At 33.9% G+C, this 10,159-nt stretch overlaps 2 protein-coding genes and 1 non-coding gene across 3 annotated transcripts; 2 read left to right on the forward strand and 1 right to left on the reverse strand.

Moving 5' to 3' along the window:
• Nucleotides 1–1,825: 1,825 nt before the first annotated feature.
• TRNAP-UGG (transfer RNA proline (anticodon UGG)) lies at nucleotides 1,826–1,897 on the forward strand. The gene has a single exon. It is a non-coding gene; the product is annotated as a tRNA-Pro (tRNA).
• Nucleotides 1,898–4,591: 2,694 nt separating this feature from the next.
• Nucleotides 4,592–7,038, forward strand: LOC135672331 (transcription factor LAF1-like). Its single transcript, XM_065180789.1, has 3 exons — nucleotides 4,592–4,797; nucleotides 5,392–5,521; nucleotides 6,324–7,038. Exons 1-3 carry the CDS (start codon nucleotides 4,656–4,658, stop codon nucleotides 6,820–6,822), a joined length of 771 nt encoding a protein of 256 aa, XP_065036861.1. The 5' UTR covers nucleotides 4,592–4,655; the 3' UTR covers nucleotides 6,823–7,038.
• A 534-nt stretch (nucleotides 7,039–7,572) lies between these two features.
• On the reverse strand, nucleotides 7,573–9,227 carry LOC103980685 (25.3 kDa vesicle transport protein SEC22-1). Its single transcript, XM_009397144.3, has 5 exons — nucleotides 8,868–9,227; nucleotides 8,548–8,708; nucleotides 8,316–8,459; nucleotides 8,159–8,229; nucleotides 7,573–8,069 (listed from the first exon to the last, which is right to left on the reverse strand). Exons 1-5 carry the CDS (start codon nucleotides 9,059–9,061, stop codon nucleotides 7,962–7,964), a joined length of 678 nt encoding a protein of 225 aa, XP_009395419.2. The 5' UTR covers nucleotides 9,062–9,227; the 3' UTR covers nucleotides 7,573–7,961.
• Nucleotides 9,228–10,159: the final 932 nt, after the last annotated feature.

A 10,159-nucleotide genomic window follows, 5' to 3' on the forward strand; every position in this document is an offset into this window, starting at 1 on the left:
GGTGTTCGTCGTTAGTGGAATTAAGGTAACGAAACGAACACCGACGTGGAGGGATCATCTAAAATGTTGTTGCTGATGGAAATGGGACCGGCCGTGACACGTGGAATTATTCGTTTCATCCAAAATAAATAAGTTATGAGATTAATTATTTTTAAAATGATAAATAACGAATTCCATCCCATCATAAGTAATTTTTCAAAAATATTTCAAATATACGTTCTTAATTGTTGCCAATCGCATACATTTATTCAAATAATTATTATTGATGAAGTTTTATGTATATAGTCTTTGAGCACCCTATATAACGATTAAAAATTATTGAAGTGATTAATTCCTTAAAATACAAGGCAATGATGATAAAAAAAATTATTTCGAAGTATCATTTTCATCGAGCACTAATACGATTACGATTAGTGTTAAGAAAAAATCTTTTAGGGAAGGCTAGTTAGATATTTCTTATCAAAATATCAGCTCCTTTTCGTCCTATATAACGATTAAAATTTATTAAAGTGATTAATTCCTATAAATACAAGACAATGATGAAAAAAAAATTATTTCGAGGTATCATTTTCATCGAGCACTAATACGATTACGATTGGTGTTAAGGAAAAACATGTTAGGGAAGGCTAGCTAGAGATTTCTTATCAAAATATCAGCTCCTTTTCGTTCAGAGATAATAGTAAAATTTGAATTTTATGAATTATTTTTTTTAATACTGTGCACATATGGGATGAGACGTATGAAATGAAAATCTTTGGTACAATTTTTAGGACTGAAATTTTTTAATAAAATAAATGACCATAACATATGTTAGCTCGATCCAAAGGAAATTATGTGGAAGCTTTACAAAATTAATTTGAAACTATACGATCACAAATTGATTCCAATGACCTAAGTTATATGCTTTATAACACAAAAATTTATTTTCGGAGCAAGAATGAAACTCATTCTTACCATAAGCTTTTAATAATATAATCATGATTTATCACTATATATGAATATCTCAATCGACTAGTAAATATGAGAGATTAACCTTTTAGGCTAACCCAACAAAAATATAAAAAATATATTTATAATAAAGTTAGCATTTGATTGATTAAAATATAATAAAAATAAAAGTATCAACTCTAATTAACCATTTTGGGTGATAAACATATATTACTCGATCGATATGAAACTAAATAGCCTTATTAGTTCTCTCTCCCGTAGGAGAGTTAACTATTTAGTCGATTAACCATTGATGTATCCCATAAACTCGTAATGAATTATCTACTTTGGGCGATGGACATAAACTTATGAAAATTTGATTTCCATACTTCTCGATCAATATGAGACTAAATAACCTTATCACATATAAAAAAAAAAAAAAAATCTATTTTAATCGATGGTAATAAGTCATCATACATTATGATTCTAAAATTATGAAGGTTATGATATATAAGTATTAGTATCTTAGGCCATTCTTCCAAATTATAATAGGAACACCATCAGTTTAATCAAAACCTTATATGTAAGTGGATTTATAGTATTACATATTGTATATCCAGATACTTCTCTCTCTACTTTTAACTTTTAAGCATCTATTGTAATAATCTAATATATATATATATATATATATATATATATATATATATATATATATATTAATGATAAGTCAAAGTCTTTACTAAATCAATTGACCTTTCTAAATATGTCGAATAAGATTTTAAATGCTCAATCTTTAATAAGAGAATTTGGTATATTATCACCAAATTAATATTTAAGGTGTAATCCCTTTTACTAAAACAACTACTAATATTTTCACCATTTAGAAAAATAAAGAAATGGGCGTTTGGTCTAGTGGTATGATTCTCGCTTTGGGTGCGAGAGGTCGCGAGTTCGATTCTCGCAACGCCCCTTTAAGTTTTGTTTATTTTACAGTATTATTAATTTAATTTCATTTTTTAACGTATTTTACCATTCAACAATGCCATGTGTTTTGTTGTTTGTGGACCAAAAAAGATAATGATATGTCATATTTTTTATACAAAATATATTACATTAATCTAAATTATCGGTATGTCATATAAGAACATAAGAATTGGTTATATGCGTTTAGGAAATGAGAGTGACAATTGGTAAATTAAATCAAAATAATATATCGATATTTCATATTCAAAGGAGTGAATATTAAAATAATTGAACTTTGATGGGATATTTACATAATTTTATCAATATGAATCATTGACAAGTCTTCTTCCATCAATTAATCACAATAATATTTCTGTCGTATTTTGGATATAATGCCCATTACATTGTTCATCGTATGAATAGCAATGTAGATGTTAGTATGAACCGAAGGGATGCGAGTTAAGAATATAAGAATAAAATATATGTCTTAAGAAATGAAAGTAAAAATTCAAAAAATTAAGAAGATTTTTTTTTAATTAAATGAATTTTTGAATATCTCACATTGAGAGTGATAAATATGAAAATAATTGTCCATAGAGGGATATGTATGTAATATTATCCACATGAATCATTGACCAACATCCATCAATCAATCACAATAATATTTTCAATTTATTGTTAATCAAGACAAAAAAAAATTATTTAATGTATGTTATTGATCTTTTCGGATCAGCCAATCAATTGCATTTTACTTCATTATAACTAAGGATATATTTCTTTTTTCTTCTAAAGAGAGCTTCTGATGCTTGAGGAATCTTCATCAAGTGTTGACCTTTTCTCTGCCACTATTAGCTAATCTAAGAATGGCAGAAATCAATACAGTAATCAATCAGAAGACCCAATCCTTCTCAATTCACATAATTTTATTCACTTTAACACAGCATTTCATGACTGAGTGAAAGAATAAACAATTTCTTAGAAGGCTTCATGATTCAAATGTCAAAGGGATTAGTTGATAGTAGATATTCATTTTGTGAAGGAGCTGGTATTTTGTCCACAAAAAAAATTTGCACATTTCCTTGAAGTCAATATAACAATATTGAATTCTTAATTACTTGAAGTACTCAATTTGTTCATGCTTCAGTAATCCTACAATAAATATTTTGTTTTAGCTTCACCAAATGATAGAGGTAGCAGATGTCTAACAGTATTTAGATACCACTTGGCTTGTCCACAAGATTCCTGCATCACTAGTTTGAGTCATCAACTGGGGAAGAAACATGTTCTGTAGATTAGGTCTTGTACAACCCACTTTGGTAGCCATGCCTAACCTTCATATCTGTTCTTAATTACCAGTCACCAATCATGGGAACTATTGACCAATAGTGTTTAATTTAGTGTTATGGATGCCAACAGGAAAGTTATATAGTTCTTTCTTTTTTTATGATGATACAGTAAGATTATTCTTGGTCAGCTTTGATACAATTAATGGCTGGTTGTTGACCTATAATACATACCAAGCATGTGGAAGCTGGACTAGGTCAAGCTTCATGAAGTAACATGTAGAGATAATTAATGAAGATTATTCCCTTTTCTTGGGAGTTTTCTTTATCACACTGAGGATGAAATCCCAGCCAGTGAATTGGCCAAGGAAAATGACAGCTTACTGTTCTGTATCATTCTATATTCAGAAGTTTCAGGCCATTCTGCAATGGATTCAGCTTACTCTTTAAGTATTTTAACCAACCTTTAAACATAAGCCTAACCTTTTCCATATCCTACTAAGATTGACAAGCACTCCTCAACATCCTTAGCATTCTATGTGCCATAAAGAAAACCCAGTTTTGTGTTTCATATTTGTATTAACCTCATTCACCAGTCCATGTAGATACATCAGTTAGAATTCGACAAGTTGGGTTGATGAGAACTTTAAGCACCATGAAGGTAAATCTAGCTTGCCTACAATGTAGAACCAAATGAAGCAAACATGAGAAGGGGAACCTAATTTTTTATTTATATTAAAGGTATAAGAGTTCACAGTGAGAGAGAAAGCCAAATTTCTAGTAGTCATTCCTATTTGTGTAAATTAAGCATTGTCATCAATTTAACAATGCCTATCTAAATTGCATGTGTAAATTAAGCTGATATGGTAAGTTCGGAGGACTCGAGGATTTGGACTTGCCATGGAACTTTGCTTGGACTACAGAAGATGAGAAAGAAGAGAAGAAAGTCAGAGAGATGAGTTCCGAGTTAATTAATGAGTTGATGTTCCATGTTTGGAACAAACACAAAATGCAAGCTTTCAACTGTAGTTAAACTGGCACATCAAAGAGTCAGATGCTGCAGAATGATTGATGATAAACTTAAAGACCTCGGTTTTTAATAAATTTGGTCTTACTTTGAAAACAGCTTGCTTATTTTCAACCTTTTGGTACAATTGGCTGAGTTCATGCAAAATTTTAATCAGGACTCTACTGAAACTTGGGTTCCTGTGAAAACAATCTCTCTGGTTGGTAATAAAAAATCATGACCAATAACAAACAGTGCAAAGCCTTGACATTAATGCATCTTTATAAATTTGTTTATTGAATGTGATCAGGAAATTAATTTTCTATGGATAAAAAATATATGAATAGTAGTGATTACCCCTTTAAATCCTAAGCTTTGTCGTTCGAGCATCATGCAGAACCAGAGACCGAAGTTGAGTCTTCTCATCATCTATCCCCTGAATTGGTAGGCTGGGGTTGCCTTGTGACAGATGCAAGATGAGGATGGAGTGTAAGAACTGCAAGAAGCCAGAGGTGGATTACAGGAAGGGGTTATGGTCACCTGATGAGGACCAAAAGCTCAGAGATTACATCCTTCTGCATGGAGTCAGCTGTTGGAGTGAAGTTCCTGCCAAAGCTGGTGAGCTCTTGCATTAATGCATTCAGTTTCTTTGCCTCAACACTTCACACATGTAATCTTTTCCTGTGGGTCTAATTAAGATCTGCAGAGTAAGCTGTCTTTCTACAAACAATGGCATTCAGATTCACACTTTAGTACAGAAATGACTAGTATACAACGACACATTATCTGCACTATGAATGTGGAGGAGAATACATCAGAATTAATCCAGATATAAATGATCAAGTGTCCTCTAATAAGAACCATCACAGACTACATCTTTCTTGCAATTTATATCATCTGCTATATATTTTTGATATCGATGTCATGCAATGCAACAGTAGCTAGCAAGTAGAACAACCTACAGCTTTGTAACTTATTTCTGATATGCAGTTTCATTACTGCATATATAATTAAAATCTTGCTGAAAATGAAAGAAAGACTTCTTGCGACTTGTTTCCTTCTTCTTGATCGGTTCTCAAGGCCTCCTGCAGGTAAGTTTTACTCTTCTTATGCTGATGAAACAAAATAAATCATGTTCAGATTTGTTTGCATGGGTAGTGTTTCTCTGCAGAAAATTCTTCTCTGATTTTTTATATTGCTTGATTCTGATAGGCTTGCGGCGAAATGGAAAGAGTTGCAGATTGAGATGGATCAACTACCTCAGGCCTGGTCTAAAACGTGGAAACTTTTCACCAGAGGAGGAGGAGACCATCGTGAAACTTCAGTCCAAGTTGGGGAACAAGTAAGCTATTTTTCAGATTTCCAAATTGTTTACTCTTAGCAGTTAGAATGAAGTAAACAACACAGATATCTGCAAAATGATTGAACCAAAAGTTAGATTTTGAATATGCCAATTCAACATCAACATCTGAATTCTGATCCAATAACAAAAATACCCCTATTTGACATTCCATATTGGCAGTTTAAATGGATTTCACGGGTTAGATGATGCAAAACATACAAGGAAATAATTGTTAGATGGAAATACTATATTAAAACTTGTAGTATCCGAGTTTGGCATGCATATATCATTCTATACTTCATAGCTGTAACCAAGGTCTGTCATACCGAAGCGTACCGCCCATACTGGGCGGTACATACCGGTCCGACAAGTTACCGGTACGTAGACCGTCCGGTACCGCAACAGTGCTACAGTACTATACTGTATCACTGCTACAGTATGAAAAAAAATAAAAAAATTGTTCGGTACACTAGGGTGTACCGCTCGGTACGCCCTGATGTACCGCCCGGTACACTGATACCATATCATACTGAGCCCGGGTCGAAACGTCGGTACGGTACGGTCTAGCGAACCTTGGCTGTAACTAATAATTTGGATCTGATTTCGACGAAATCTTGTTGTCAATTTTAATGTCATAAAGAACCACCACAAACTCTTCCAATGAAATCAATCATCTTCCAAAGGATGATATTTAACATTTTGCAATCTTTCATGAATATTTAGTTTCACATTTTTATCTGACCACTGATCATTAAAAAAAATAGCAAAAAATAGATGATACATATGCATTATTTTGTTACAGGTGGTCACAAATATCAATGCAACTACCTGGAAGAACAGACAATGAAGTTAAGAACCACTGGAACTCCTACATGAAGAAGAAGATCACAAAGCCTCAAGAACTAGACACCTCTAGCTCAGCAAGCTCAGCTCTTAATCTGACCATCCAAAGGCTAACAATGCACAAAGAAGAGAATGATCATGGTGTTCCAAGTGCTGCAAGAGGATATACTGAGGCACTTGAAGCATGTCTGAAGAACTATGACCAATCTGTTAGTCAAAACATTGGTGGTGCCCAAAACAGGACAGCAGCAGATAACTTCCCCAAGGTTTTATTTGCTGATTGCTTGTCATTTGAGCAGGCCAACTGGGACAGCTTGTTCAACTTGGATGATGCAATTAACAATCAGTGGCACTGCAATAATTTCTACACAGCTTCACAAGTCGATGCACAGTATGGAAATAATGTCACCGTTCCTAATGGTTTCGGATTCACCAACACTTGTGGGAAGTTTGAATGAGAGTTTGAGCTCATGGTAAACATTGATGGTTCTCATTCCTTCAAATTCAGTGTTATTTACTAAAGACAATGAGAGTATGACTGAAATGCAATAGCTAAATAACTTTTAGTCCCACAATTCATGTAATAAGTTCTTTAATGACTTGTTTGAGACATTGCTTTGTATAAAGCTCAATCATGTAATCAATCTAGATTGAGACATTATGCCTTATTGTTGTTGCTCATATAATTCGTGTTCTTGGCCCTTCGTGGCTTGTTGAGCTCTTCTCCCCACCATGACGGAAGGCACAAGTTATCTTCTTCATCGACAAATTGTAACAATTCATGAAATCAATTGCTAGTCCATACTCAAAATTATGATGTCGTGAATCAAAAAGTTCATAGGAAAGATTTGGAGAAAAATGTAGAAATGCTTATGAGCTTTGTGCAGGCATCTCAGTTAACTACACTCAATTTCATTAAATCACAAACATAAAATCATGCCTATGAAAATGTTCTCTGTGACATAGAATTCTGGCTTGAATTCTTGAAATCAACAAGCAACATATTAGGATTAATCAAGGTTACAGTACACAATCGTTCTTGATAAAGCATTGCTAAGATTGTTTGGTAACTAGACTCAGTGCATGATCTTCTTAACAATTGATGTGAGCTTGGAAATCTACCTACACTTGAAAGAACTCAGCGGCATAATGTCAACTCTTCAAGACATGAATTCATATGAAACAATCATTCTACATGAATTGCATCATTGCAGGAGGAAATGAACAAATAATTTTTTAACATCAGTTGCCTAATTGGCAGAATAAGGTTACATAGAATCTAGTATTTGTAACACAATTCTTTGTGTACTTAACTAATTAGTATGGGCTTGTTTAGAAGAACTTCGAGATTTACGAATTCTCTTCTTTTGGTTTTCATCATTTAGATCACCAATTCATAATTCATTTGAAGGTGAAAGTCTTCTGGTATTTTGATATCATGAATGAATTCAAGTCTCTCGGGGCAGAATTCACAAGTAGATCGATCATCAATGTGAATTACATCAAAGTCATCACTTTTGCATCCGCTGATGGCCGAATTGGTAGTGCTTCTTTGAATCATACCAGTTGCTGTCTCCACTCCCTTAGTTCTTGGATATCACCATGCTGTCAGTGTGTTATACTCGTTCAGGACAACACCAGTCCACAAGAGGATTGCAGCTACCATCACAAGAATTGTGATTGGAGTCCATTTCAAGGCAATCACCTGCTTGTGCCAAGACAAATAAAGGTTCTCTTTCTGATGCTGTGTTTTTGCTGCACAAAATTGCCTCAGGCAACTGCTTTCATACTGACCTCAAGAAGATGTGAGCTCCAAATTGTAGCTTGTGCATGGGTGATGGTAGCAGATGTTCCCACATCAGTTCCTGCAATTTACACAAACAGTTCTAATCTCTACACAAACTATATTCTACATCTTCCACATAAAAGAAAACAAACTTGGGGATTTCACCTGATGTTTGACAGTTCCTCAGTATGTTAGAGAACTCTTGTGTGGGGATATCGACATAGTTTCTGCGATCAGAATTCAGCTTATATAGATTTGCCTGAGTTCTCGTGTCCAAATACCGGTTTCTGATATTGCCAATGACATACTCTACAAGGCATGATGTTTACCAGAGTATCAAATTAAGCAGAAAAAACTCAATGTGTTAGGTAAAAATCATTCAAACAAAATGAGTTACCAAATCTTGTGAACGAATATGGCTCCAAGAATGACTCTACAATTCTGTTGTCTACCTTCTCAAGTTCCTCGTGGAGATCCTGCAGATAGTGAAATGCCAGCTTTCTTGGATACCAGGCATCACAGAGAGCAATGCAGCAAGTTCCATTTCCAATGAGATAGCTGGATGCCAATTTATGCACGAAGAAACTAGGGGTCAGGAGATCAAAGAAACACCATACTTGTGCTCTCCTATGATCATGTCATCATCAGATGAGTGTTTCATGCAACCTCACTCTCTCCTGTTCTGCTTTCTATAACCATTCAAAAGATGAAACTTACTGGAAACAGCAGTGATCAACGAGGATGGTCATCTTGGGCTTTGTCAAAGCTCCTGCTGAGATCTCCCTAAGCACAAGCTCTGCCTTCTGCCTGTAAGATGCTAAGAAGGCGTCATTGTCTTCGATCAAGTGGGCTGGTGTCTGAGACAAGGGCATGCCATCTCTCAACCTGCCCACCAACGTCAGCTTAACCATCTCTGACCTTCCACCCTCTCATAAAACTCAGAGAATTTGGTGATGATGAATGCAGGAGGCTGAAGGCTGGAGAGAAGGATCAAGACAACTCTTATAGGAAGAGCCAAAGAGGCAGTGTGGGCATGGGAAAGGCAAGCTAAGCTTAACAGGGAACAACAAGGAGAGGATTGGAGAGCAAGTTATACCTTTAGGAGCCCAAAGAAAGCTTAAGGAGGTGGAGATAAGCATGGTCAAGCCATCAACAAGCTGTCCCATACAAAAAGCCAGCGGTTACAGTTTCCACACACTGCCTTTATTCCACTTTATTGAGAGCTTTAGGTAATCCAAAACAGTGAATGAATACTTCCTTCATAAGAAAGATTCTTTCTTTGCAATATGAATTATAATTTATGTAAAAATATTCAGTAAATTATAATTCATAAAAAATATTTTTTATTACATGATTGATAACTATATGATCTTTTTGATTATGGGGGTTATCATTTTCTTTTCTTTTAATGAAGTGAAACAATGTTTTCAATCAAAAATACTTGTACATGAGAATAGTTTATAGCATTTGATGGAGTGGGTGGATGCTTAGTAGGCCAGATTGATCTCTCTCTCTCTCTCTCTCTCTCTCTCTCTCTCTATATATATATATAGTGTGTGTGTGTGTTATTCATTGTGGATGTTAGTAAAAGCATTAATAAGGATATTAATATAAGCATGATAAGCACACACACACACACACTATATATATATATATATATATATATATATATATATATATATATATATATATATATATATATATATAGGATGTTAGTAAAAGCATTGATACACCATTTGACTAATAATAAACCAAAATGAAAGTTTTGTAGTGTGCTATTCAATGTGGAATGGAATGTCAATAGAATTTGATGTCTTTGGAATTAAAACAAAAATATTAATATATCCTTAGAAGCTAATAAATGCATATTATAATTAATATTTGTATTTTTGGAAACTTATAAGGATAGTAAGGATCTTTTAAATGTTCAGTATCATATATTTTGATTTGAAATTACTAATGTTAATCACATGAGAAATGGTTAATGTCCTGTTAATATGATGAATGGC

This window comes from Musa acuminata, chromosome BXJ1-4 (assembly GCF_036884655.1).
Source record: "Musa acuminata AAA Group cultivar baxijiao chromosome BXJ1-4, Cavendish_Baxijiao_AAA, whole genome shotgun sequence".
Taxonomy (NCBI): domain Eukaryota; kingdom Viridiplantae; phylum Streptophyta; class Magnoliopsida; order Zingiberales; family Musaceae; genus Musa; species Musa acuminata.

What these genes read in the sequence shown, in the direction of transcription:
- LOC103980685 (XM_009397144.3), bottom strand. Translation starts at nt 9,061, where the DNA reads ATGGTTAAGCTGACGTTGGTGGGCAGGTTGAGAGATGGCATGCCCTTG. An exon ending in GTTGATCACTGCTGTTTCCA is followed by an intron (nt 8,709 to 8,867) that starts GTAAGTTTCATC and finishes ATTGGCATCCAG; the next exon opens with CTATCTCATTGGAAATGGAA. An exon ending in ATATTCGTTCACAAGATTTG is followed by an intron (nt 8,460 to 8,547) that starts GTAACTCATTTT and finishes CATGCCTTGTAG; the next exon opens with AGTATGTCATTGGCAATATC.
- LOC135672331 (XM_065180789.1), top strand. Translation starts at nt 4,656, where the DNA reads ATGAGGATGGAGTGTAAGAACTGCAAGAAGCCAGAGGTGGATTACAGG. An exon ending in TGAAGTTCCTGCCAAAGCTG is followed by an intron (nt 4,798 to 5,391) that starts GTGAGCTCTTGC and finishes TGATTCTGATAG; the next exon opens with GCTTGCGGCGAAATGGAAAG. An exon ending in CAGTCCAAGTTGGGGAACAA is followed by an intron (nt 5,522 to 6,323) that starts GTAAGCTATTTT and finishes ATTTTGTTACAG; the next exon opens with GTGGTCACAAATATCAATGC.